Genomic DNA, 27,077 nt, shown 5'->3' on the forward strand with positions numbered 1-27,077 from the left:
ATGTGATTGGCCATTAGACCCCTGCATGTGACTGCAAGTTCACGCATCAGGAAGCCGATAAGGCTTCAAATATACTATCAGTAAGCAGTCCTAGTAAATAGGACCTATTCATTACTATAATATCAGTAATACTAGTAATTATGACCTATTCATTACTATCAGTAAGGCAAGTAAATATGACCCATTCATTACTATACTATCAGCAATACAAGTAACTAACCAATTCATTACTCTACTGTCAGTTATATTACTACATCTGTAAAGAATCTCTTTCTCTCTGAGCCAGTATCTTTAGACCCTCTCTCTCTCCCTCCCTCCCTCCCTCCCTCTCCCTCTTGCTCTGAGTCTATTGACTATTGACTAGTGTTCAGGGCTCCCTCTCTGAGGCTTGTGGTCAGCGCTCTCTCTCTAATTCAGTGTGTAGGGCTCTCTCTCTCTCTCTCTCTCTCTCTCTGAGGCCAGTGTTCAGGCCTCTCTATCTCTCTCTCTCTCTGTCTTTTAAGGCGAGTGTTCTGGTGTCTCTCTCTCTCTCTTAAGGCCAGTGTGTAGGGCTCTCTCTCTCTAAAAGGCCATTGTTCAGGCCTCTCTCCCTCTCTCTCTCTCTCTCTCTCTCTCTCTCTCTCTCTTAGGCCAGGGTGCAGGTCTCTCTCTCCCTTGAGGCCAGTGTCCAGGGCTGTCTCTCCCTCTCTCTCTCTCTCTCTCTCTCTCTCTCTCTGAGGCCATTGTTCAGGCCTGTCTCTCTCTCTCTCTCTCTCTCTCTCTCTCTCTCTCTCTCTCTCTCTCTCTCTCTCTCTCTCTCTCTTTCTCTCTCTTTCTTAGGCCAGGGTTCAGGTCTCTCTCTCTCTTGAGGCCAGTCTCCAGGGCTCTCTCTCCCTCTCTCTCTCTCTCTCTCTCTCTCTCTCTCTCTCTCTCTCTCTCTCTCTCTCTCTCTGTTTCTCTCTCTCTTAGGCCAGGGTTCAGGTCTCTCTCTCCCTTGAGGCCAGTGTCCAGGGCTTTCTCTCCTTCAGTGTGCAGGTCTCTCTCTCAGAGTGTGTGCTGCTAGGTTCGGCTCCAGAACAACTTGAGCCACAGAGACGGCAGCATGCAGGTGCTGAGACAGAGGGTCCTGGACCGGCTCTTCACCCAGACACGTGGACTGTGTTTGGATCATTGCTCCAGCAGATCTAAGGTCAGCCCTGTTCTGTATCAGGATCTGTTCCTGCTGTATATTACATGTAACATAACAAATATGTTATAGGATATAACAACATATATCCATGTTACATGTAACATAACATACCTGTTATAGGATAGAAAACAACCTATCCATGTTACATGTAACATAGCAAATGTTATAGGATATAACAGCTAATATCCATGTTACATGTCACATAACATACATGTTATAGGATATAATATAACATCCATGTAGCATGTAAAATAACGTATATGTTATAAGATACCAAATAGCATATCCATGTTTTATTTAACATAACATATATGTTAAAGGAAATACGACAACATATATCCATTGAACATTGAACATTGTATGTGAAAACATATATAACTTATGGTTATATCTATGTATTAAAGATAACATTACGTGCTGATATATCTAGGTTATATTAAGCTTTCTTCATATGTTGAAGAAAGCTTGTGTAATATATTACACATATAACATATATCCATGTTATATGTAACATAACATCTAAAACGTATACCTATGCTACGTGTAACATAACATCTATAACATACATACTGTATTCCGTAACATGTTTTTTACATGGAGTAAAAAATAATGGTGCATGCATTATTGGGGCAAGTGTAAGTGGTTTTGGATTAGGGTAAGGGTTAACCCATACCCGATTAAATAATGTATACATTAATACATCAAAAGTTAAAGGGGTGGTCTTGAAGATAATTCGTGGTCTTTGGCGCCACCTATGGCAGAAATAACAGCATGCCATTACACACAGAAGTAGGTTGAAGACCGAGTCTCTTGCGGTAGCTCCGCCTACCCTCTCTTGCGGTAGCTCCGCCTACCCTCTCTTGCGAAAGCTCCGCCTACCCTCCCTTATGGTAGCTCCGCCTACCCTCCCTTATGGTAGCTCCGCCCACCCTCACTGGCAGTAGCTCCGCCTCCCATCTGTTTTGGTAGTTCAGCCTACTAGGTAAGGAAAACGCATCACAAACTATGCAGTTAGAGATTTGAATGCAAGGCTGATATTTAAAGGAAATCTTCAGTTATTGGATATTGCCGCTTAAACATGAACAGCAGTAATAAATGATTGCTATGAGTACTTCTTCAAACTTAGAACTCACCTCGACCATACTAACATTAAACTAAAACACAAAACACTAAAATGTACCCTTATATTGAACTATTAACACTAACAGTAATATTAATCTCTCAACACTGATACCACTCATCACAGCTCAACTAAAACTCTACTTGGTTACCGTTGTCATGGTGATAGAGACGAGTATGTAAGGATGTGCATGTGACTGGCCTCACATGCTGTCACTTAAAACATTACAGCTTCCCATCCCGTGCACGTGTGTGAGAGTGTGGGTCTGTGTGTGGGTCTGTATGTGTGTATGTGTGAGTGTGTGTGTGTGTGTGTGTAGCCAGGTCTCCTGGATGACGTGGATGGGGTCCTAATGTTTATATATATATTCTGTATATGTGTGTGTGTGTATTTGACTGTGTGTGTTTGACTTTGTGTGTGTGTGTTTGTGTGTGTGTATTTGACTGTGTGTGTTTTTGACTCTTTGTTTGTGTGTGTGTGTGCTGTGTGTGTGTGTGTGTGTGTGTGTGACTGTGTGTGTATTTGACTGTGTGTGTGTGTGTGTGTATGTGACTGTGTGTGTATTTGACTCTGTGTGTGTGTGTGTGTCTATGTGACTGTGTGTGTGTGTGTGTGTGTGTGTGTGTGTGTGTGTGTGTGTGTGTGTGTGTGTAGCCAGGTCTCCTGGTGGATGTGGACGGGGTCCTGCTCCGCGGCCGCTCCGTGATCCCGGCCGCGCGGCGGGTCTTCCAGCGGCTGCAGGATGCCGCGGGACGCTTCCGGTTGCCGGTCGTCTTCGTCACCAACGCAGGGAGTTGTCTCCGTCACAACAAAGCTCAACAACTCTCTGACATGCTGGGCATCAAGGTGGGCTGAGAGGTCTACAGGTCCAGGGCCACCTCTGTCTGTCTGTCTGTCTGTCTGTCTGTCTGTCTGTCTGTCTGTCTGTCTGTCTGTCTCTCCATGTGTCTGTCTATCTATCTATAGCTGTGTGTCTGTCTGTGTATCTATGGGTCTGTCTCTCTATGTCTGTCTGTCTGTGTATGTATCTGTGTGTCTGTCGGTCTCTCCATGTCTGCCTGTCTCTCTTACTGCCTGTCTGTCTGTCGGTCTCTCTAACTGTCTGTCTGTCTGTCTGTCGGTCTCTCTAACTGTCTGTCTGTCTGTCTATGTATCTGTGTGTCTGGCGGTCTCTCTAACTGTCTGTCTGTCTGTCCATCTGTCTCTCTAACAGTCTGTCTGTCTCTCTAACTGTCTGTCTGTCTGTCTGTCTGTCTGTCTGTGTGCAGGTGACCCCGGACCAGGTCCTCCTGTCCCATGGTCCTCTCCAGATGTTCCAGAGCTTCCATGAGAAGTGTGTCCTGGTGTCGGGTCAAGGCCCGGTGGCGGACATCGCCCAAGAGTATCCTTACCTCGCTGCTCCTCCATCAGCTCCACCACCACCATCACCTCCACCCCCTCCATCAACACACCACCACATCATCTGTACCTCCATCCCAAAACACCACCACCTCCACCATACTCACAACCACCCCATCACCACCAGCACCTCCACAAGCGTCCCTACCCACCCCACCACCACCTCCACCACATCACCTACACCAGTTCACCTCCACCACCATCACTACCACCTCCACCATCACCCCCACCACCATCACCACCACATTACCATCACTATCACTACCACCTCATAACCTCCACCCCCATCGCTACCACCACCACCACCACCACACCACCTCCACCACCATCACAACCCCACCACCATCACTACCATCGCTTCCTCCACCACCTACTCAACCACCTCCGCCACAATCACTACCACCTCCATCACCACAACACCACCACTTTCACTACCACCACCTCCACAATCACTACCACCTAATCGACCCCTCCATAAACACACGACCACCTCCATCACTATTATTAGCGCAGTTCTTCTCATTATCGTTTTGATCGCCTTAACCCTGAACCGAGCCTGGGCTTTACGAACGTCATCACCATCGACCAGCTGAGAGAGCAGCACCCCCTGCTGGACATGGTGGACCACAACCGGAGACCGAGCGTAACCGTAAGTGGACGCCCCTAGTGGTCACAAAAGAAGCACCAATTACGGTGTTCTCCGGTGTGAGAACACCGGTAAAGTATTCTTACGGTGTGACCTTACATTATGTGACGTTCATTGAGCAGACGCTTTTGTCCAAAGCGACTTACAGTGGATTTCACAATGAAGATGCAAGAATCATTTGAGTACATGCAATTCATCAAAAGAGCAAACTGCTTTAAGATGTAAACAATGAAATATAATTTGTTCTCTATTTTTAACAGTTAGCTTGTCTAAATTGTGACAGTGAGAAGTTCAGCCTATGCCTTTTTATTGGTAATATCGACTGAATAGATTTACAATAAGTGATTGATTCACGCAAATGAAAGGTAAAATGTGAAATGGCTGAGTAGGTCAGTGTTTAGGTATGAGTAATGGCTTAATGTGTTGTATTATCTGAGAGGAATTACTTAAAGAATGTTGTGTAATATGTTTTAATATCTCAATGAGGTGAAACATGTGAATGTGAGTATGAGTGGGTAACCTTTAAATCTCTGTTCTAGGTTTCCCCTCAGGAGAAACGTCGAATAGAGGGTGAGTCAAACACTACGACCCTAACTCAGGGTTAAGTTTAAGAGTGTTAAGGGTAAGTTTAAAGGGGTGTTAAGGGGGCAGTACAGCGGTTCTGATCCAAATTAATTGATGGGCAAACCTAGAAGCAGAGCTCTTCTCTGAGCGGTTATGTGGATCTTCGCAGATCTTCGTGCTGACTAATTAGTGTAATTTGGGACTTACTGTCAGTGTGATCATATCTTCCCCCAGCCGTCATCCTGTTTGGAGAGCCAATCAGATGGGAGACCAACCTCCAGCTGTTGATGGACGTGCTGCTGACCAATGGGAACCCAGCGTCTCCTCATTGCCTCAACATGTCCACACAGCTGCCCGTCCTGGCCTGCAACACTGACCTGCTGTGGCTGGCCGACGCCCCCTCACCACGGTAACCATGGTAACACCCGCCCCTGGATGCTGTATGTGCATGTGCTGGTGTTAATGTGTGTGTGTGTAGGTTGGGTCACGGTGTGTTCATGCTGTGTCTGGAGAGTGTGTTCTGGAAACTAGCCGGCCAGAGGCTACGCTACGAGGCTGTGATGGGGAAGCCCAGCCTCCTGACCTATCAGCACGCAGAGCTCGTTATCCGGCAGCAGGCAGCCAACCAGGGCTGGGATGCACCTGTTACGAACCTCTACGCTATAGGGTACTGTCTGTCTGCCGGTCTGTCATCTGTCTCTCTGTATGGCCGTCTGTTGTGTCTTATGGTTAACCTGTCTGTGCGTCTGTTAGGGACAACCTGATGACAGATGTCTACGGGGCTAACTCGTACAACCGCTACCTGAAGCGGCAGCTAGCGGCTCCTGCTGCTAAGGCGCTAGCCCAGGGGAGGGGCACAGAGTGGACCGCCGCCCCCCTGCAGGTCGAAGGTCAGCTAACCATGCCTAGCGCCACCCAGTGTCACTCTATCCTGGTACGTAAACTTTGACCTTTGACATTTAACAAAGAGGACCGTTAAGTATTCCTAGGGGACAAAGTATGCCTAGAGGACAGTAAAGTATTCCTAGAGTACAGTAAAGTATTCCTAGAGTAAAGTATTGAGTACAGTAAAGTATTCATAGGGGACAGTAAAGTATTCCTCGAGTACAGTAATCCTAGGGGACAGTAAAGTATTGAGTACAGTAAAGTATTCCTAGGGGATAGTAAAGTAAAGTATTCCTAGATGACAGTAAAGTATCCCTTGGGACAGTAAAGTATTCCTGGGGACAGTAAACTATTCCTAGAGTAGAGTAAAGTATTGAGTACAGTAACATTTTCCTAGAGGACAGTAGTTGATGTTGTGTTTTTTTCTCAGGTCTGTACTGGAGTGTTCAACCCTGATGCTGCCTTGCGCATAGAGCAGGGCGCTGCGGATGCAGAGCTGATGGAACCAGACTACATTGTGGAAGATGTGGAGGCAGCCATTGATCTCGTCTTTCAGAAAGAGGGGTTTGACCTCTGACCTTAACCTCTCAGGAAAGAGATAGCATTCTGACCAATGAATATGTAATAAAAAACATAATAAACAACTAGTGCCTTCATCTTGTACTACTGGGCTCTTTTATACTGGATAAAATCGACTTGTGTTTAAATAAAGCAAACAAGTCTTATCTGTGAAATTATGTTTGCTGTTTCTTTTGCTATTACCAAATTCTGCTGTTTCTTTTTTTATTAAAACGAATTCAGATTAAATCATTTCTAATACTTTCTTGTTGAAAAGGATCCCTTTACTTTTTTTCATGATAATGATTGTTTATTCATTTAGGGTTATTATGGTGAGTTATTAGGGTAGTTTTAGCTTACATGACTCTCAGGGTTATTACAATTAGCTGTTAGGGTAGTTTTAGCTGTTATTATGGGGTTATTTGGGTTATCTGCTATGATCCGCTGTTAGGGTTATGTGAATGTTAGCTGTTATAGTTGTAAGAATTATTTGTTAAGGGTTAATGGGGTTAACTCTCAGGGTTGGTAGGGTTATCTGTTAGCGTTATAAGGGCTGTAGGCATTCAAAATCTCACATTCTCATTGGGTTCCAATCCCTTTGGATCAGTTTTGTTTTTGTAGTTTCCATTGATTTTACACCTAAGAGACACTCAAACCTAGAAACTTCACTTGTGACCTCCCTTGTATTTTCATTGAGAACTGGACTTGAACCCACAATATCGATCCAAACTTTACCACAGGACTTGAACGCAGCACCACCTATAACAACGTAACCCAAACAATCAACGCAGCCATAATGTGTCTATAAAATAATAACTAGCTTATGGTTAGTTAACCAACCACAAACACCGTTAACCAAATAGCTAACATAATAAAAAATCACGTACTTGAATGTGTAAAAAAAATTGCTCTCGTTTGTAATTCAGTTATATATAATCTCGCGGTAACACGCGGCGTTGCTACGTATAGTCTGCGCGCGCACCCTATAGTGTCACACGCGCCACTTGTACACGGAGGTGCGCGTGAACGACGAAGCGACGAATTCGTCAAAACTCACGACTTATAGAAGCATTCAGGCAATCAAGGTACTATTACCACTCCGTCTACGACTTTATTATTAACGGTGATCTGAATGTTATAATCCACACCGACAAATGGATGCGTTAAGTGAGCACATGAATGAAACAGGCCGCTAGCTCGTTAGCTAATGTTTGCTATCGTCTGTTAGCTAGCTAATGTTTGCTATCGCCTGTTAGCTAGCTAATGTTTGCTATCGGCTTTTAGCTTGCTAATGGTTGTTAAAGCTAGTTAGCTAGCTAACTGTAGTTGTGGCTAGTTAGCTATTTGGTTAAAGACGATTGTGGTTCGTTGCCAGCTGCTGCTGAAGCTATTGATGTTGTGGCTAGATGGTCGTGTCGTAGTAGTTGTAAACCGAGTTAGGAAATAGGAGTTTGTAACATTGGTTGATGATCTTATAGTTACTACATTAATACAGGCTAACTTCATTTAGCCCAGGTACTAGGGTTATCGTTATATGCTCTATTTGTTGCCAGATGTTAGTATTCTGTGGTTATTGTCAATGGAAAAATGAAGGTCCAAACATTGATTAGAAGGACAATATCCGTCACTAGAAGAAGGGATGTGTTTACAATGAACCTAGCCTGGAGTTTGCCGTTGGATGGGCTTCTATTGTCGGTGGGAGGTTTATATGTAAATATTTAAGCAAAAAAACTTATCAACTGCCAGAGATGCACACTAAAGCCAATGTAGTCTTGAAACTTAAAGAAAAGGAAGTGTTACAAAGTGAGGTTTCAAAATGTTGATTTAAGTCGACTAATGTAGTTCTACTACAGTACTAACACTAACGTGTTAGAAAAACAAAAACAAGCTTTTGAAATATAAATAAACACTTGTCTATTCAGTTGTTGATCCGTATCATCCCTCTCCTCGCAGACCCGCTGCATCATGGCAGATGATCTGGACATTGAGGCGATGCTGGAGGCGCCGTTCAGAAAGGTGGGTGTCTGTATTCTCTCTCACTAACTGTGTCTCTGTGTATGTCTCTGTGCATTTCTGCTACACACCAGTCTTTAACCAGCCCTAGTATCTCCCTTACACATCCAGGTGAACTTGCTTACAGTTTGGCTAGTATTGTAATGTCGGTAAAGCAATACTCAGAGAAAGAACTCTGTTAGTTAGTTAGGGTTAGTTGATGTTATGAACTCTGTACAGTTAACGCTTGGTGCTGATTGAATGTTGATGTGATGCTGCTGCCGTTCCTGTTCCACGATATGACAAATAAATTGCCCATCTATCTCTCTTTGTAGACTTGCCTAACGATTTCTCACCTCTACTCCCCTGAATGCCACTGTGATCTGTCAGAAACTTGAAGGTAGTAAAGCCCACCATGTATTGCTGTACTGTGGTCCCCATGGCAACATGACTGTACTGTGGTCCCCATGGCAACATGACTATACTGTGGTCCCCCACGGTAACGTGAATGCACTGTGGTTGGCATGGTAACATGACTATGGTTGGGGTCTTTTTTAGACTTTGCCCAGGAACACCCCCAAACCGGAAGAGGATTCTGTGAGATGTAGTAAAGAGTGTTAGCGTTACCACCAGTAGAGCTAGTGGCAGTATGGTAACTGTGCATGCATCTCTATATCAGTCAGCAGGGCTAGAACACGCAAGGGTGCTACTATCGTTGCGTCAAACGTACACGCACGCAAGGGCCTACAGAGTCTACCTACACGACAACAGAACCCCGAAGTCCACAGAACTCCCTCCCCAAACTAGCGACCGACCGATATGCTGGAAGGCCAATATTGGGGCTACGATTATTTCTTGGCATGGAGGGAAATCTGATAGTTATAACTAGTGACTATGGCAGCCGTTTTGCTGCTGTTTGAGGTGCATAACTAGTGATTATGGCAACATTATTGATGTGGTTGGAGGTGCAGAATGAAGTTCATTAGGACATTTGTTTCCTCTCTACCGATGTCTTGCATTTGCAACATATGCTTTAGACAATATGCTTGAGAGCATTCTACACAGCCTAGGGTTGTGCCAGTTCCAACACACATCGTCTGATCACGATTGGAAGGAGGAATCTGCAGTCTCCTACATAAGAGGCTGGTTCTGTTGGTGCTGGGTTGGGGCTTGTGTGGGGTGGGGCCAGGGGCTCTGTTGGTGCTGGGTTGTGGAGCTGGGTTGTGGTGATGGGGGTTGGTCTGCAGACTCCTGGAGGTCTGTCGTCGTGTTCGTTGACTTTGTTCAAAGTTTGCCGTGGTGCAATGTTTTGTGCATGATTGGCTAGGATCCGCTATAGCAGGCAGTAGGACTGCTGGCTACTATAGCAGTATGCCTATGTGACGCCGTAGGGACAGCTCAGGAACTTCTTTTCTTCAACAGCAGATCAACGACCCTCAGTGTTAAAGCCGTAGCGTTAATATGTCATTGATGCCAACCACTCATCACTCACTCAGTTGTGAGTTAAAAAGTAAGGTTGGTGACAGGTTGAAGGTCACACACAGGAGCTGTAGTGTGAGACGGGTGGGTTAGGGGTGGTTACTGTTAGGTCAGTGACAGTAGTTAGTCAGGTTTAGGCGTTTAAGGTGAGAGTGTTAGTTACGGCTTGTTAGGGTTTTTGGGTTCGGGCTGGTTAGGTGTAAAGGGTAAACTTTAGTTAGGTTTAGTTGAGGTTCATGGGTTAGGAAAAGTAAGTGGCCCATATTTAGTTGGTAAGTGGGTTAGAATGAATTCCTTGACTTGGGATAGTTAGGTAGTTGGTTTGCTAGTGTTAAGTTTATTCGGTTGGTTTGGGTGGGTTAGTTAATTAGGATTAATTATTTGGTTTGTTAGGATGAGTGAGTTAGGGTTATTTGGTTAGGTTTATAGGGTTATTATGTAAGGCTTATTGGGATCCTTATTGCGAGTTAGTGGGCTAATTATGGTTATTAAGTTAGTTGGCTAGTGGGTTAGATAGATAGGGTAATTGGGTTGGTTAGGGCGAGTTAGTTAGGGTTAGTTTGGTGACTAAGCCATCTGACTCCCTGTCTGCTTCAGGGCCCTCAGGAGACCCAGCCACACCGCTGAAGACGGCCCCCCCACTGCCGGAGCTCCAAGCTGGGCCGAAGCCTAAACTCTAGCCTGGGGACCGGCTCTGGGCCTTAGACACTAGACATGACCAGACTCTGACAGCCACCACCCCTCCCATCCCCCCTGACTTTAAGAGACCAGACCTCTAAAAGAACAATGTTGACTACAGTTGATTAAATTATGTCTATATTCTCTTCCCCCACCCTGACAACGTTGCGTCGGTTCGCCCTCATCCTGTTCTCTCGACCTGCAGGAAGAGCCCAAGAACATCATCTCCCCGAGACATGAAGAACACAGCAAGAAGTAAGCCCTTGACCTGTCTCTCTGCCCCCATCTCTCTTTCCTTTTTCTGCTCCTCTCTCTGCTCCTCTCTCTCTGCTGCTCCTCATTGTTGCGGTCTCTCTGTTCCTCTCTGTTGCGGTCTCTCTGTTCCTATCTCTCTGCTCCATCTACATAAATAGTTTTTCTTGATGTTGGAGTAATCGAATACACCATCTCAGTAGTGCTATACATTTCACTTTCAGGACGGCCACTAAATGTCTGCAAACAAACCTTTTAGAAATGGCAAAGGCTTTATTTAGGACTAACTCATATATATCCTGTTAGCCCATATATATCCAGGCTAACTCTGTATGAGTTTTTCAAAGACTTAATAAACCTAAATGAAAATAAGTGTTCATCTGCATCCTCAGCTGAATTCCAATTTTAATACACGGGTCAGCGCCATCTTGTGATTGGTTCGCTCCCCTCCACATGAACGCATCTTTTGTCTTGACGGACAAAATCTTTTATGTACCACTCCGGGCAATGTGCCTACTTTCCTTCACAACACCGCCGTACAGGCAGGGGTATGGAGATGTTACTAGGTCTTGAGCAGGCAAAGTGCCGTTGCAGATTTCCATGGAACGTCGATCTCTGTTCCCATTCACTCATGACCGATGACCCCATGCAGGTAATCGTCAGGTACTTTTGCATGGTAAGAACGCATGTGTAAAAGAGCCTGTAAAAGAGGGGGGGGGGCCTTTCTGTGTGGGGTTACCCACCGCTGCCTTGCCGGTAACCAGGGTAGGGGACCCACGCCTGGGGTGGGTTCGCTCGCTCTACCAACCACTCCTAGCTAGGATGGGTTCATTTCCGAGAATACATTTCCCCAGGGATCTATAAGTATATCAAATCAAATCCTAGCATTCTGATTGGGTGTCATCTGCCCCAACAGGAAGAAGCGCAGTCGGAGTCGGGACAAGAAGAGGAGCAAGAGCCGCGAGAGGAAGAAGAGCCATGACAGGAAACGCCGCCGCAGCCGCGAACACAAGCGCAGTCGTTCCAGGAGCCGCGAGCGCAGCGGCCGCTACCGCGACCACCACAAGGCCAGCGTGTACGTATCCCTCAGGCTAGCTTTTACCAGGCTCTGGCCATGTAGCATAGCGTGTTTCCCGGGATCGTAGACTAGCTTATTACTAGCATTCTGCCATGTAGGCAAGCTCATTAGTAGCATCCTGATACGTAGGTTAGCTTATTAGTAGCATCCTGCTATGTAGGTTAGCTAATTAGTAGCATCCTGCTACGTAGGTTAGCTTATTAGTAGCATCCTTCTTCGTAGGTTAGCTTATTAGTAGCACCCTGCTACGTAGGTTAGCTTATTAGTAGCACCCTGCTACGTAGGTTAGCTTATTAGTAGCACCCTGCTACGTAGGTTAGCTTATTAGTAGCATCCTGCTACGTAGGTTAGCTATTTAGTAGCATCCTGCTACGTAGGTTAGCTTATTAGTAGCATCCTGCTACGTAGGTTAGCTAATTAGTAGCATCCTGCTTCGTAGGCTAGCTTGTAAGAAGCATCCTGCTACGGGGATGACTAAATTGTACTTGTTACTACAGGTTTCACTCTGGATCAAAATAGTATCCTCTTAACTGTCTCTGTCTGGCTCCATGTCTGTCTCTCTGGGTCCATGTCTGTCTTCATGTCTGTCTCTCTGGGTCCATGTCTGTCTTCATGTCGGTTTCTGTCTCCTTGTCGACAGGCGAAAGAGGTCCAAGAGTAAGAGTCCCGTGAAGAAGGAGCGCTCCAGTCCAGTCAGGTAAAACCCGCTCCACATGTTCATGTTGATGTCATCTGTTATAGTTTATATACTGAGTGTATATGTGTGTGTGTGTGTGTGTGTGTGTGTAGGCAGCCCATAGACAACCTGACCCCAGAGGAGAGGGACTCCAGGACCGTGTTTTGTATGCAGCTGGCTGCCAGGATACGACCCCGTGACCTGGAAGAGTTCTTCTCTGCTGTGGGCAAGGTAACCATGGCCACCAAACAGCAGGGCAGCATCGCACACACAAGCTAGGGGTCCACAATTAGGATTTCACGAAGCCTGACCAATTATATCCTTTTACAGAAAGTTATAGGCGATATAGTAAATATTTAAAGAAACCATTGGAAACCAGTTCAATCAAAAGTAGTCCAGTAGTCATCAAACTCAAAGTTTCTCTAAGGGAACTTAATGCAACATTCAAATAAATATAAAAAGGCCTTAAACTGAATAAAGATAACATTAATTGGAATCCACCTACATTCAAAAGTGTGATGAAATACGGGGTAGAAAAGGTAATGAGATACTAATTCCTTGCTGTTCTTGTCTCGTGCTCAGGTACGAGATGTGCGGATGATCTCTGACAGGAACTCCCGCAGGTCAAAGGGCATCGCCTACATAGAGTTTGTGGAGGCCAACTCCGTTCCTCTGGCCATCGGCCTCTCGGGTCAAAGACTGCTGGGAGTTCCCATCATAGTGCAGGCCTCCCAGGTAAACAAGTCTCCACTATATCCCTAACCCTAACCCTCCCAGGTAAACATCTCCACTATCTAACCCCAACCCTCCTAGGTAAACATCTCCACTATCTAAACCTAGCCCCCCAGTTAATAAGATATCCACTATCCAACCCTAACAGGTAATTAATTATCCACTATCTAACCCTAGCCTCCATGGTAAATTATCTCCAATATCTAACACCAGATAACAATAGGATATCCATCATCTAACCCTACCAAGTAATTATATATCCACCTTCTAACTGTAAACCACGGTGATTCTACACCCACTGTCTAACCCTAACCCCTAGTAAAGATGTGGTTGTTTGCAGTATGTGGACCCATGTGATTGGTTTGCTCCCTGTATAGGCGGAGAAGAACCGGGCCGCGGCGCTCGCCAACAACCTGCAGAAGGGCAACGCGGGGCCCATGAGGCTCTACGTCGGCTCGCTGCACTTCAACATCACGGAGGAGATGCTGCGCGGCATCTTTGAGCCTTTTGGCCGGGTAAGCACTCAACCCCCCCTGCTAGCGCCAGTTAGCATAGACAACCCTGCTAGAATGAGCTAGCATACTCTGCCCTGCTAGCGCCAATTAGCATAGACTACCCTGCTAGCGTCAGTTAGCATAAACTTCGCCAGTGCGAGTTAGCATACACCACCCTGCTAGCGCCAGTTAGCATACACCGCCCTGCTAGCGCCAGTTAGCATACACTGCCCTGCTAGCATGAGTTGGCATGCACACCCTGCTAGCGCCAGTTAGCATACACCACCCTGCTAGCATGAGTTGGAACAAGTTAGAATTCACCTCCCTACTAGCATGAGTTAAAAACACTAGTAATTAATAAACAATGTTAATTTATAACACATGTGTGTCTGTGTAGATTGAGAGCATTCAGCTGATGATGGACAGTGAAACAGCGCGCTCGAAAGGCTATGGCTTCATTACGGTAAGGCAACTACCTCCTCTTCCTCCTCATCCTCCTTTCAACTCTCCTCCTCCTGCTCCTCATCGCTATCGAGTCCTCCTCCATCATCTCATCTTCACTCTCCTCATTTGAAAGGTTAATCGTGTGTGTGTGTGTGTGTGTGTGTGTGTGTTAGTTTGCAGACGCAGAGTGTGCTAAGAAGGCGCTGGAGCAGCTGAACGGGTTCGAGCTGGCCGGCAGGCCCATGAAGGTGGGTCACGTGACGGAGAGGAGCGACTCCTCCAGCGCCTCGTCCTTCCTGGACTCTGACGAGCTGGAGCGCACCGGCATCGACCTCGGGACCACGGGACGCCTGCAGCTCATGGCCCGACTGGCCGAAGGTACGGGGCGATAGATAGAACTATAGGCTAGTATTATAGCATGGTATCCTCCACGTGTCCACCATGTGTTATAGCATAGCATTATAGCTTCATGTGTTATAATAGTATCAATCCACATGTATCGTGTGTGTGTGTTGTAGGTACTGGTATGCAGATCCCCCCCGCTGCTCAGCAGGCTCTTCAGATGAGTGGCGCCATCGCTATCGGCGCCATGGCTGCTGTCTCAGGTACGCACTTCTCTATCCGCCAGGCGTCCCAACAGTGTCCGAATCGCTGTTTGAATCTTGCCGCGGTGGCGTCACTGCCAGCTATACATTTGCAACAGAACATTTAATTCGACGTAAAAAAAATGGCTCATACGCCTACTGTTCACAGACCCAACTTACACCACCGTCCAACCATAGACTATCGGCCGAAACCTCCAGCCCCGATTCAGCAACAAAAAACGTTTTTCGGAAAACCACCGTAAGCGGTTTGACACGTTGGCAAGATGTAGGTGTCTGTTGGATCAGTGCGCAATCGCCCTCAGGATACAATGGGTGATGTCGGCCCCCGATACGATTGGCTGGCCAATGAGGCTCCTCCTCTTGATTCCTATTGGCCGGCGGTAGGTGGTCCAATAGGCATCCAGACATCAGGGAGTGAGTGGAATCGTTCGGAAGTTTGGAACAGCAGAGCGTGACGATGTGTGTCTTCTCTTTTCAGCGGCCATGAATCCAGGGATGAACCAACAGATGAACCACGGCATGAACCAACAGATGAACCACGGCATGAACCAACAGATGAACCACGGGATGAATCAAAGCATGAACCACGCGATGAACATGAACGCGGCCACGATGAACTTGCCCTCCCAGCCGCTGGCCACACATTGCTTCCAGCTGTCCAACATGTTCAACGGCAACACGTAAGTTTCAACGCACCTCTCCTCAATGGCGTTGTGTTTGGAACATCAGTCCGGACACAACAGCTCTGACCTCGATGCCATGTTGTTGTTGTTTACTAGTGTTATTATTTGTGTTTAGTGAGGAGGCGCCTGGGTGGGACATGGACATCCAGCATGATGTCATCGAGGAATGTAACAAACATGGAGGAGTCATCCACATCTACGTCGATAAAAACTCTCCTGAGGTAACAAACTCTAGATAAGTAGACCTAGATGGCTGAACCTATCCCTATATACAGGGGTGAGGGTTATCCGGTCTGTGGGCCTTTTTTAGATTTGATAATCAAATTGTGGAACCCCAGTTCCTATAACGTTTCAACATGAGTAGAAATGGGGCCTCCTGCAGCTGTAGCATAGAGCTCTAGACGCGTTTAACAACTGTCCTAACAATAAAACATTGAATGCACAGGGGGAAGTACGTGCAGAACAACAAGCACTCATGATTGCCGTCTTCCCGATTTTTCTGGCTGGTGTCCTGATAATTATTCAAATGTTGAGAAAAATTTGAGAAATCCGATTTAGCATCAGTATCATCGGGGGTGGTTGGTGGTATTGTCTCATCAGTATAGCATTGGTATGATTTCATCTGTACAATAAAAGTGTTTTCTTATCCAACCACTGATCATGTTCTATCTGTTGCCAGGGAAATGTCTACGTCAAATGTCCCACCATTCCTTCTGCCATGGCTGCTGTCAACGCTCTTCATGGGAGATACTTTGCAGGTAAAGCGTCCCATAATATAATGTCACACCATTTGGTTCAGAACACCCAATCAGCTTCTGGTAGGGTCCCACCATCACCCTAGGTTAAGCTAACACTCACACTTTCTGACGCTAGGCTAACCTAGCCCCTCATTCACTAGGCTGACCTTATCCTAATGCTAATTTATGCTAGGCCATGCTTACCCTTACTCTTAACAGCTGCTTGGCTAACCCCTACTCTAACTGATGCTAGGCTAACCCCTACTCTCACTGATGCTAGGCTAACCCCTACTCTCACTGATGCTAGGCTAACCCCTACTCTCACTGATGCTAGGCTAACCCCTACTCTCACTGATGCTAGGCTAACCCCTACTCTCACTGATGCTAGGCTAACCCCTACTCTAACTGATGCTAGGCTAACCCCTACTCTCACTGATGCTAGGTGAACCACTACTCTCACTGATGCTAGGCTAACCCCTACTCTCACTGATGCTAGGCTAACCCCTACTCTTAACTAATGCTAGGCTAGGCTAACCCTACCTGATGTTTTGTTTTTAGGGAAGATGATCACGGCGGCCTACGTTCCTCTGCCAACCTATCACAACCTGTTCCCTGACTCGGTCACCGCCAGCCAGCTACTAATCCCACCTCCACGCCGGTGATTTCAGCTGCCAATCATCCCACCTCTATCGACTGATTGGACACTGGAGCGAATATCCCAGTTTTTATTCTCCTCTTGTTGGTTAAGGTGTTGATGGACGTTCCCTGGATTGTTTCTGGTTGAATTGACTGAATCCTTTGTCCTCTATTTTTATAATGTCAACGAGCCATTAGCTGGGGCAGACGCTAGCTGGGGAGGGGCGGGATCCCATGTTAGGGGCGGGGTTAAACGCAAGGGGGCTGTGCTTCTCCGTGACCAGGCTCCAGGATTGGAGGCTGTCTCATGGAATAGTTTGTGATTGGTTGAAGCCATTTGGTATTTACAGTTTTTTAATCAAGATTTGATTTTGTAAAGTTCTTGATTCAATTTTCTTTCAAATTTTGTCTGTGTTATAATAAAAGATAAAACAACTGATTGTGAGCTTTTATAACGGAGATGTTACTCCCTAAAGCTGTAGGAGGAAGAAGAACAGTACCAAGTATTCAAAGAACCACCACAAGCAACGAGACACTTTTACTAGCTATAGTGAAAGTGTAAAAGGATCAGCACTATTGGTCAGTTAAAGTGAGTTTATTTGTCTCAGTGTTTATAATGATATCTAGGGGACTATAATTTAGGTAGGAGGTGGTGGACTAGGTAGGATATAGAGAGAGGACTCTTAATTAATACAGAACATTTAGATAGAATATAGAGCAGGGACCGACTTACAACAAATCTATAAAGTTAATGATTCAACTGCGAAAAAATCTTAAACACTTAATTTTAACCTCTTCAAATGAAATTTGAGTGGATAATTAAACGGTAGCGATTACGACCTTCAATAAATAAACTTTTAATGACGGTAGTTACTTGGTTAGTTAATTTAAAAAGTTGACGAATATAAATATCAACGTTTTCATAACACAGGTCTGACTAAACCACGCCTTACGCCGGGTTCAGGCTTTACGTTAAAAACCAAAACAACAGTAGGCCTTTATTTTGAAGGGCTAGAAGTACTTCCGTAACTTCCGGTTAAGTTTCAACGCATTACATGAGCTCGCAGTCATCTGCGCCATCCGCTCCCCTTGACCCCGGAGAATCACGTGTACACACTACTCACTTGATTTGTTGCCATATCTTCAGTCACTCGATTAAAGCCTTCATTGCGTTAGCTTCTCCGTCATCCCGCTGGTTCCCGGTTCCGTCGGGTCTCGTTGACCGAACTCAGGAGATTGAAGATGCTCGCTCCGGGCAGGACCGCGGCGGCCAGGCTGCTGGCGACCGGGAGAGGCTTCCCCCATGGCCGGTGGAGCTCCGGGCTGAGCACCGGGGAGCAAGGTGATCCAGATCTAAAAGTTATACAAGTTACTGGTTTATCTGTGTGGTTATACTGGCATTTATGCGTCGTTGACATCACGATGGGGTCGTTGTACCTTCGATAGAATATGGTTTAAGGAGTAATATGATGGTTTCATAACACTATTTGAAGGCATAACGTTGTTGCATCACATAACGTTAACGTTATATCACAGTGGAGGTGAAGGGGGAGGATGTTCAAGAAAGGCAGGATCCAGTTTCTAGAACCTACACAATAAATAAGTCACTCAAGTGTGGAAAGCTGGGATGTAGGTTATAGAAGAGACATACTAAATAAAATTGCATAGCTTACACTACTCTGATGCTTGTTATGTTCTGGCATCTTCTAGTTGCTGCCTGCTAACTAGCTTCCCGCTATCCAGCCCCATGCTGATGACGCAGTTGGTTGGTTTTATTACTTAACCAGGAATGATTTAAAAACATTGTTTCTTTGTAAAGTAAGTGAACATTTATTATCAACACGTATTAATGGTGGAGTGTGCAGAATCACTGACCTCTATCGGAATGGACTTGGCAGAAATGGTGTCTAATATTCATAAGTCTGTTTTTTAATTACTGTATAATCCCATGAAGGTAAGAATCGTATTTAAATTATGTTGGATGAGCCCTTCATCTCTACATAGGGAGCGGGTCCTCTTCCACGGCTCTTGAGGGTACATTCAATTCAACCAGCTCTAATTTTAGGGGTCAGTGTTTCAGCTTAAATGCAAACACTGATGAGAGTTTAACAAAATTATTCGTTTTGGGGTTTCTAGGAAGACGGGGTGATATTTTATCCCCATGGCAACGACCCACCCCAACTTTGTGATACTTTAGTGCTGTTTTTGTGTAGGAGTATTATCGTAGTATAATGAGTGATCTTGTTCCTGTAATGAAAGTCAACCCACACTGTGACTAGACACTATAGTATAACAGTGTTATACCAGAATGAATGGTCCGATAATCTTTACACTCTCTCTGACATCGATATCAACCGCTGGACAGACAGAGCTCTACTCTGTGGCACACACCATGCCTCCTTCGTCTCAGCACAGTGGAGTGTTCCCAAAATGGTTGTCAGAGACGGGCAAAAACACATGACTTTACGACTGTTTTTCTCTACTTGACGATCTTATCTTAGTTAACCCTAACCCTAAAGAAATGGCATAAAATACTACGTTGACGATCAACTAAGACATACTATTCCTCTTAAATGGGGAAGGGGACTTTTAAATGTGTTAATATGTCATATTTGAACATTAGATATTTGAACATGAACATGTCATATTTGAACATGAAACAAACTCAAGTCATAATGAAAGGACTTGGTTCCAGCCCCTGTTTCACCTCGTACTACAAGAATGAGATAAGCAAGGGCAATGACTTGCAGTTTTTTTGTCATCTTCGAATTAATGTATTGCCCAAATAAGGAAGGCCAAGACCAACCATTGTCTAACCCCCTCGTGGTCAAGATCCTTCCACATACTTCAAATTCTGTCCCCTCACTACTATTAAAACAAACATGTATTCTGGTCATATTATTGCCAAATTAAACTGTGTTGAGTTATAATGAACGGATCTGGGTTATGTTTTAAGGTGCCACTTGAAACGGGCCAATGACGTGCTGTACTGAGCCATAAGCTCATCACTAATGCTTCAAATCTGCATTCATCCCTTCAGTAGGAGAAGAGGGCGCTGTGCCCGGCCTCCATCTCCTGGTCTAATGATGCTGCCTTGCTCAAGGGCACTGGCAGGAGCATTAAACCCTAACCCCTCATTAAATAGTCGCTGGGTGTGAACAAAAAAGGACTTCCAGTGAGCCCTTGCGGTTGGCCGCCTGTCCCCAACCTCTGACCTGTTGAAGCTCCCCACAAAACGGACACACAAACACACACACACAGTCACACACACAGTCACAGAGACTATAAAGCCTGCTTTAACCTTACATGCACTCAGGGTTGTGGGGAAACCCACAGGAACCCGAGGAGAACTTCCAAACTGCTGCTCACAGAACGGTCCCAGGAGCTCCTGGCTGTGAGGCCACCCTGCTCACCACTGCCTCCTGACCCCAAAGCTGTCTGAAGTCAAACCGATGAATTAAAGGAGTGTTTGTGTCCGCAGCTATGATCCAGCCCCGGGTGCTGGAGCAGGAGGAGCTCAGACCTCTGTACATGGACTTCCAGGCCACCACCCCCATGGTGAGAGAGACCTGAAGGAGCTCTGGGATACCCAACCTTAGATGTAGAAGTTAGGATCATTATGGTAGTAACGCTACGATGACGTAATACAATACTGCATAAAAGCCTTATTATGTCATTAATGTTATAATAATGCTATTATATACATTATTTCTATGACGTGTTCATTCCGCTATTGTATGCAATAATGTTTTAATAATGCCATTATATCCAATGATACTATAACTGTGTGTGTGTGTGTGTGTCTGTGTGTAGGACCCTAGGGTGCTGGATGCGATGCTGCCCTACCAGGTGAACTACTACGGTAACCCTCACTCCAGGACCCACGCCTACGGCTGGGAGAGTGAGAGGGCCATGGAGCTAGCGAGAGAGGTACGCAAACTCATTCACAATCTATACTGAAGACCTCTTTCACAAGCAAACACGATGCACACATACACACACACTAACGCACTTACACACACCTATATACATGCAAACACACATCTATATTCATTTGTTTGAATGTGTGTTTGTGTCACTGCTTTGGTTCGTGTGTGTTTTCAGCAAGTGGCCAATCTGATTGGCGCAGACCCCCGAGAGATCGTCTTCACCAGTGGCGCCACAGAGTCCAATAACATGTCAATCAAAGTAAGTCCCGCCCCCACCGCGTGATCTCGATATGACGATGTTTGTACAGTACAATTGTTGTGGTTTAGAGCGGATGTGTTCAGTGTTCGTTTCCTTTGGGCAGGGCGTGGCTCGGTTCTACAAGGCCAAGAAGCGTCATGTGATCACCACCCAGACGGAGCACAAGTGTGTGCTGGACTCGTGCAGAGTGCTGGAGGCGGAGGGCTTCTCCGTCACCTACCTGCCCGTCAAAGCCAACGGACTGGTGGACCTGGAGGTACAGACAGACAGCCAGACACACAGACACTGTTACTCACACACACACACAGACACTGTTACTCACACACACAGACACAGACCAAAAGACACTGTTACTCACACACACACACACTGTCACTCACAGACACACACACACACACTGTTACTCACACATACACTGTTACTAACACACACACACAGTTACTCACACACACACACACACACACACACACACACACACACACACACACACACACACCCCTCTGTTGTCAAACCCGATGGACTAGTGGAGCTGGAGGTACACACACACTGTTACACACCTCTCTGTTAAACCCAATGAACTATCCAGTGCTAACCTCTAGCCACCATCTCGTGTGTGCAGCTCCTGGAGGCGTCCATCCGCCCAGACACGTCCGTCGTCTCCATCATGACCATCAACAACGAGATTGGAGTCAAGCAGCCAATCAGAGAAATAGGTAACGATGACAACTAATGTCTGTATGTAGCGTAGCTCTGGGCTACCGTTAGTATGTAGTTTAGCACTGGGATTATACCGTATGTAGTGCTGGGCTAAGGTCAGGATGTAGCGCTGATGGAGTACGTAGCCGTGTGCTAACGTTGGTTTGCCGTCTACAGGGGGCATGTGTCGAGCCAGAGGCGTGTTCTTCCATACCGACGCCGCCCAGGCGGCCGGGAAGATTCCCATCAACGTCACCAAAGACAACATTGACCTGATGTCCATCAGCGCTCACAAGATATACGGCCCTAAAGGTACCAACCCCTAACTACCACCATCCAACCCCTAACTACCACCATCCAACCACTAACTACCACCTACCAACCCCTAACTACGACCTACCAACCCCTAACTACGACCTACCAACCCCTAACTACCACCATCCAACCCCTAACTACCACCATCCAACCCCTAACTACCACCTACCAACCCCCAACTACCACGTACCAACCCCTAACTACCACCTACCAACCCCTAACTACCACCTACCAACCACTAACTACCACGTACCAACCCCTAACTACCACGTACCAACCCCTAACTACCACGTACCAACCCCTAACTACCACCTTTCAACTACTCACCCCAAACTACCAGCTACCCCATCCAACCCCTAACTACCACCTACCAGCCCCTAACTACCACCTACCAACCCCTAACTACCACCTACCAGCCCCTAACTACCACCTACCAGCCCCTAACTACCACCTACCAACCCCTAACTACCACGTACCAACCCCTAACTACCACGTACCAACCCCTAACTACCACCTTTCAACTACTCACCCCAAACTACCAGCTACCCCATCCAACCCCTAACTACCACCTACCAGCCCCTAACTACCACCTACCAACCCCTAACTACCACCTACCAGCCCCTAACTACCACCTACCAGCCCCTAACTACCACCTACCAGCCCCTAACTACCACCTACCAACTCCTAACTACCACCTACCAACTCCTAACTACCACCATCCAACCCCTAACTACCACGTACCAACCCCTAACTACCACGTACCAACCCCTAACTACCACGTACCAACCCCTAACTACCACGTACCAACCCCTAACTACCACGTACCAGCCCCTAACTACCACGTACCAGCCCCTAACTACCACCTACCAACTCCTAACTACCACCATCCAACCCCTAACTACCACCTACCAACCCCTAACTACCACCATCCAACCCCTAACTACCACCATCCAACCCCTAACTACCACCATCCAACCCCTAACTACCACCTACCAGCCCCTAACTACCACCTACCAACCCCTAACTACCACCCCCTAACTACCACCTACCAGCCCCGCACTTCCACCTGCAGACCCCTAACTAATCATTGGGTGTGTGTCAGAATCATTGATTAGTGTGTGTGTGTGTGTGTGTGTGTGTGTGTGTGTGTGTGTGTGCGTAGGTGTGGGGGCCCTGTATGTGCGCCGGAGGCCCCGTGTGCGCCTGGAGGCGCTGCAGAGTGGCGGGGGCCAGGAGAGAGGTCTCCGCTCCGGCACCGTGCCCACGCCCCTGGCCGTCGGAATGGGAGCCGCGTGCTTGGTGGCGCAGGAGGAGATGGAGGTAAGGGCGGTCCACGGTAGAAACTAGCATGTAGTTCCTCTAACGGCCTCTAGGTGGTTCACTAGAGACTAGCATGTGGTTCATCTTATGTCCTCTAGGGGGCAGCAGTTATTGTTCCAAGTCGGCACGGTTTAAGTGAGCGGACCAATCACAGCCCTTGCTGCTGTGTCGCCTTGACGCAAGTTTTAGATTTTTGGGAGGCGTTTGTCAAGCCCTTGCGGTGGACGCATGGCTGGACCGCAAGGACATAATGGGTCCATAAACCCCCTTGCGTATCATCGATTTGGAACCATAACTAAGCCAGTAGTGTTGTTCTCAGTATGACCAGCCGACTAAACCGATAGTGTTGTTCTCAGGCCCAGCAGACTAACCCGTAGTGTTATTCTCAGTATGACCACCAGAGGGTGACGATGCTCTCCAATCGTCTCATCAATAAACTGACATCTGAACTCCCTGACGTCATCCTCAATGGAGACCCCAACGAAAGATATGCTGGTGAAGATATGCGCACTCACTCTAACTCTCACTCAGTCACTCGCACCCACACACTCACATATATACATACACACACACACACACACTCTAACTATTGTGTTTAATGATTGTGTATTGTAGGTTGTGTCAATCTGTCCTTTGCGTACGTTGAGGGAGAAAGTCTCTTGATGGCTTTGAAGGATGTCGCCCTGTCCTCTGGAAGGTATAAATACTATCTTATAATACTGCTAGCCCTGTCCTCTGGAAGGCATATTCAGTTGTACTATAGTACCATATAACACACACTATGTACTGCTATACTCAGGCTATCCCTATGTGTGTGTGTGTGTGTGTGTGTGTGTGTGTGTGTAGTGCGTGTACCTCAGCCTCACTGGAGCCATCGTATGTTCTGAGAGCCATCGGTGCTGACGAAGACCTGGCCCACTCCTCAATCAGGTAATACTTGCAGTACTAGTAGTACGACTCCTACCATAATACTCCATGCAGAACTGGCCAGCACCTCCATCAGGTACTGGACTTACCATGTCTCTCTCTCTCTCTGGCGCTCTCTCTCTCTAGATTTGGTATCGGTCGCTTCACCACTGAGGAGGAGGTGGATTACACAGCAGAGAAGTGTCTCCATCAGGTCCGACGTCTCCGTCAGATGAGGTGAGAGGTCAACACTAGTAATGCGCAATAAACGATATACGATATAAACGATAAAAAATGGCCTACGATAGAGATTTTAATTCTATCGCTCTATCGCGATCATGCATGTTGATGACGCAAAATATAATGTTTAATTTTTGGTTTGGTGCGGTTCCTTTTCATATTGCAATTTTCGTGCCAGAATTCGTCAACAAAACTGCATGTGTGCAAAGAACGTTAAATCATTGGACAAAAAGGTCTGGGGCGGGGTAAAGCGTTAAAGAAAAGGGGGGGGGGGAAACGGTGAAAGTAAACAATCATGGATATCCAGCATGATATACATTGATCTGCAGACTGGTCCAACTCCTTCTCCCTCATCCTGACTCGGAATGTGTTAAATGCATCGGCATTTTTAAGTTATGTTGTCCAGCATACTTTTTACTTGCTTTTGTCGGACCGTCGGGTGGTGGCTCAACATGGAGCAAAGAGGAGACGGAATGTCTTTTGGATATCGGACCCAAATATCCAATAGACGTTCCGTCTCCTCTTTGCTCCATGTTGAGCAACGTCTCCGAGACCACCTCTCCGGCTGGGTCAACCTCCTTTTGATCGATAAAAAATATCACGTAATCGACAAAAATCGTAACAATCAATGATCGATCATCAATTAATCATGCCCATCCCTAATTGTCAGTATAGTGTCTGTTCCTTATCTAGAAAGACACCCGTTTTTCCTGTTCTCTGCAGACTTAAACTAAGTGTAGTGCCTTTTAGAATGGTTTGCACTAAAGGAAAGAAACCCAATACTAATTTTATGAATGTGTCTGCAACATTATGTTGTATGATTACAGTGTTTCACTATAAATGTTATCGAAATGACATACTATATTTCTCTTTTTTTAAAATACATTTAGCAGTTTGGCTTTCCTTAGGGTCTATGTAACCTGTTATCGCAAGAGGCAGCAATGTATATCGCAATATGGATTTTAGGCCATATCGCCCATCTCTAGTCAACACCATACTGACATTATAACAATGATGATGAGTTATACATAAAAATGTCTGATCTGTCTATCTACCTGTGTGTCCTCCTGTCTGTCTCTCCGTCTGTCGGCCAGTCCTCTGTGGGAGATGGTCCAGGAGGGAATTGATCTGAAGAGCATCAATTGGACGCAGCACTAGAGCCCCGCCCTTGCATACCTGAAGTGCTGCCCTAAATACCTGAAGCCCCGCCCTCTACATACCTGAAGCCCTGCATACCTGAATTCCCCTCCTGAATACCTTGAAGCCCCTTACATACCTGAAGCCCCGCCCCTACATACCTGAAGCCCCGCCCCTACACACCTGAAGCCCCGCACTACATACCTGAAGCCCCGCCCATACATAACTGAAGCCCCGCCCACAGCACCCTCCACCCTTCCCACCCTATGAGGGCTGCTGTCAAAAAACACGCACAAACCCTTCCCCTCTGTCTGTCTATATGTCTGTCTGTCTGTCTGTCTGTCTTTTTGTCTCCCTCGGTCTTTGGTCCAGGTTCCCAGAAGAGCAGATGTATTCTATGTATTTTGTGTGGTGAACCCACCCTACACCAGCTAGTCACATTAATATGATCTTTGTATTATTATTATCTTTATTCAGAGCACTGATTCATTTTACATTAGTACAGTAACACACACAATTTTTCATGATAGGAAACGTTTTAAAACTGTTACATGACCAATAAATATACTGGATATCAGTATAGCATAAACTACTGGAGATTCTACATGCTGTTATTAATCTCTGTTCCAGCTGAAATAAAGAATATACTTTTAAATTATCCATCAATATATATTTGTGAAAAATTCTCCATGTATTTCGGAACAGAAGCCATACAAATTGTTTAACATTATCCTAATCGATATATGAATTAAAACAAGAATCACATAATTTGTAGGTGAACAGTGTGTTTCAGATTGTAAAAACACATTAGATTAATGTCATCCAATGATTCGTAACAACTGATTGTAACGCCTCATTGGATTCCATATGTAACCTGCATTCGTTGATGCTAGTGTGATGGACCTCTCTGCCTCTACTGGCCACTTCCCTTACCTGTCGGTTGGAGGGGTTGGGGGTGGAGCTGAGATGGTCCCAGGTGATGTGGTTCAGCTGGGAAAAAACTGGAGACAAATACGAATAGAAAGCTAACTAAACTGTCATCTTGCTGTGTTGGGGCTCTGTTGTTGGTATGGAGATGTGTGGAACAGGTGATTGTTCACCTGTTAAGACACAGCTGTGTGCTCTACTTACTTTAACCATAGCTCTATAGAACTGGCAGTATGTTGCATGCTATGTTAGCTCATCAGTCCAGACACACGACATGAATTTGAAGCATGGTGGTTCTCCCTAGAAGGTATTCTACCACTCCACCAGGTTATAATACAATCTCATGGCCATCTGAGGTGATTATTGAACGCGTAAGGATGAGTCTGATTGTGAGAGCAGATAATTTGAGATAAAACACGCTTATAATTTGTTTTAGGGGAATTACTGAGGAGAACAAAAAATGAAACAAAGAAAATGTAATGATTTTTTAATTAGGTGTATAAACTTGGTCCGTAAAAAAGTA

At 46.0% G+C, this 27,077-nt stretch overlaps 3 protein-coding genes across 3 annotated transcripts; all 3 read left to right on the top strand.

Annotated features, from left to right (window-relative positions):
• Nucleotides 1–1,081: 1,081 nt before the first annotated feature.
• LOC307084173 (haloacid dehalogenase-like hydrolase domain-containing 5) lies at nt 1,082–6,358 on the top strand (the record flags this gene model as incomplete). Its single annotated transcript, XM_079748427.1, has 9 exons — nt 1,082–1,168; nt 2,943–3,134; nt 3,557–3,669; nt 4,242–4,335; nt 4,872–4,902; nt 5,131–5,305; nt 5,375–5,563; nt 5,650–5,830; nt 6,212–6,358. The coding sequence occupies 9 exons, from the start codon at nt 1,082–1,084 to the stop codon at nt 6,356–6,358; spliced, it is 1,209 nt and encodes a 402-aa protein (XP_079604553.1).
• Nucleotides 6,359–7,315: 957 nt separating this feature from the next.
• Nucleotides 7,316–17,047, top strand: LOC307083901 (RNA-binding protein 39-like). The gene is made up of 15 exons (XM_079747930.1): nt 7,316–7,424; nt 8,293–8,355; nt 10,694–10,743; nt 11,657–11,815; nt 12,459–12,515; nt 12,608–12,725; nt 13,077–13,229; nt 13,604–13,741; nt 14,118–14,183; nt 14,338–14,542; nt 14,683–14,769; nt 15,248–15,449; nt 15,568–15,673; nt 16,132–16,210; nt 16,748–17,047. The coding sequence occupies exons 2-15, from the start codon at nt 8,305–8,307 to the stop codon at nt 16,849–16,851; spliced, it is 1,575 nt and encodes a 524-aa protein (XP_079604056.1). The 5' UTR covers nt 7,316–7,424; nt 8,293–8,304; the 3' UTR covers nt 16,852–17,047.
• Nucleotides 17,048–17,893: 846 nt separating this feature from the next.
• On the top strand, nt 17,894–27,030 carry nfs1 (NFS1 cysteine desulfurase). The gene is made up of 13 exons (XM_079747250.1): nt 17,894–18,167; nt 20,307–20,383; nt 20,639–20,755; nt 20,930–21,013; nt 21,117–21,269; nt 21,633–21,726; nt 21,887–22,021; nt 23,187–23,344; nt 23,734–23,839; nt 23,960–24,041; nt 24,191–24,274; nt 24,398–24,487; nt 25,585–27,030. Exons 1-13 carry the CDS (start codon nt 18,068–18,070, stop codon nt 25,646–25,648), a joined length of 1,344 nt encoding a protein of 447 aa, XP_079603376.1. The 5' UTR covers nt 17,894–18,067; the 3' UTR covers nt 25,649–27,030.
• Nucleotides 27,031–27,077: the final 47 nt, after the last annotated feature.

This window comes from Pollachius pollachius (assembly GCF_949987615.1).
Source record: "Pollachius pollachius genome assembly, chromosome: 12".
Lineage (NCBI taxonomy): Eukaryota > Metazoa > Chordata > Actinopteri > Gadiformes > Gadidae > Pollachius > Pollachius pollachius.

Coding starts and splice junctions, on each gene's coding strand:
- LOC307083901 (XM_079747930.1), top strand. CDS start 8,305: ATGGCAGATGATCTGGACATTGAGGCGATGCTGGAGGCGCCGTTCAGA. Junction 13,230..13,603: donor TCATAGTGCAGGCCTCCCAG/GTAAACAAGTCT, acceptor CTCCCTGTATAG/GCGGAGAAGAACCGGGCCGC. Junction 14,770..15,247: donor CGCCATGGCTGCTGTCTCAG/GTACGCACTTCT, acceptor TTCTCTTTTCAG/CGGCCATGAATCCAGGGATG.
- nfs1 (XM_079747250.1), top strand. CDS start 18,068: ATGCTCGCTCCGGGCAGGACCGCGGCGGCCAGGCTGCTGGCGACCGGG. Junction 20,384..20,638: donor TCCAGGCCACCACCCCCATG/GTGAGAGAGACC, acceptor GTCTGTGTGTAG/GACCCTAGGGTGCTGGATGC. Junction 24,488..25,584: donor CGACGTCTCCGTCAGATGAG/GTGAGAGGTCAA, acceptor TCTGTCGGCCAG/TCCTCTGTGGGAGATGGTCC.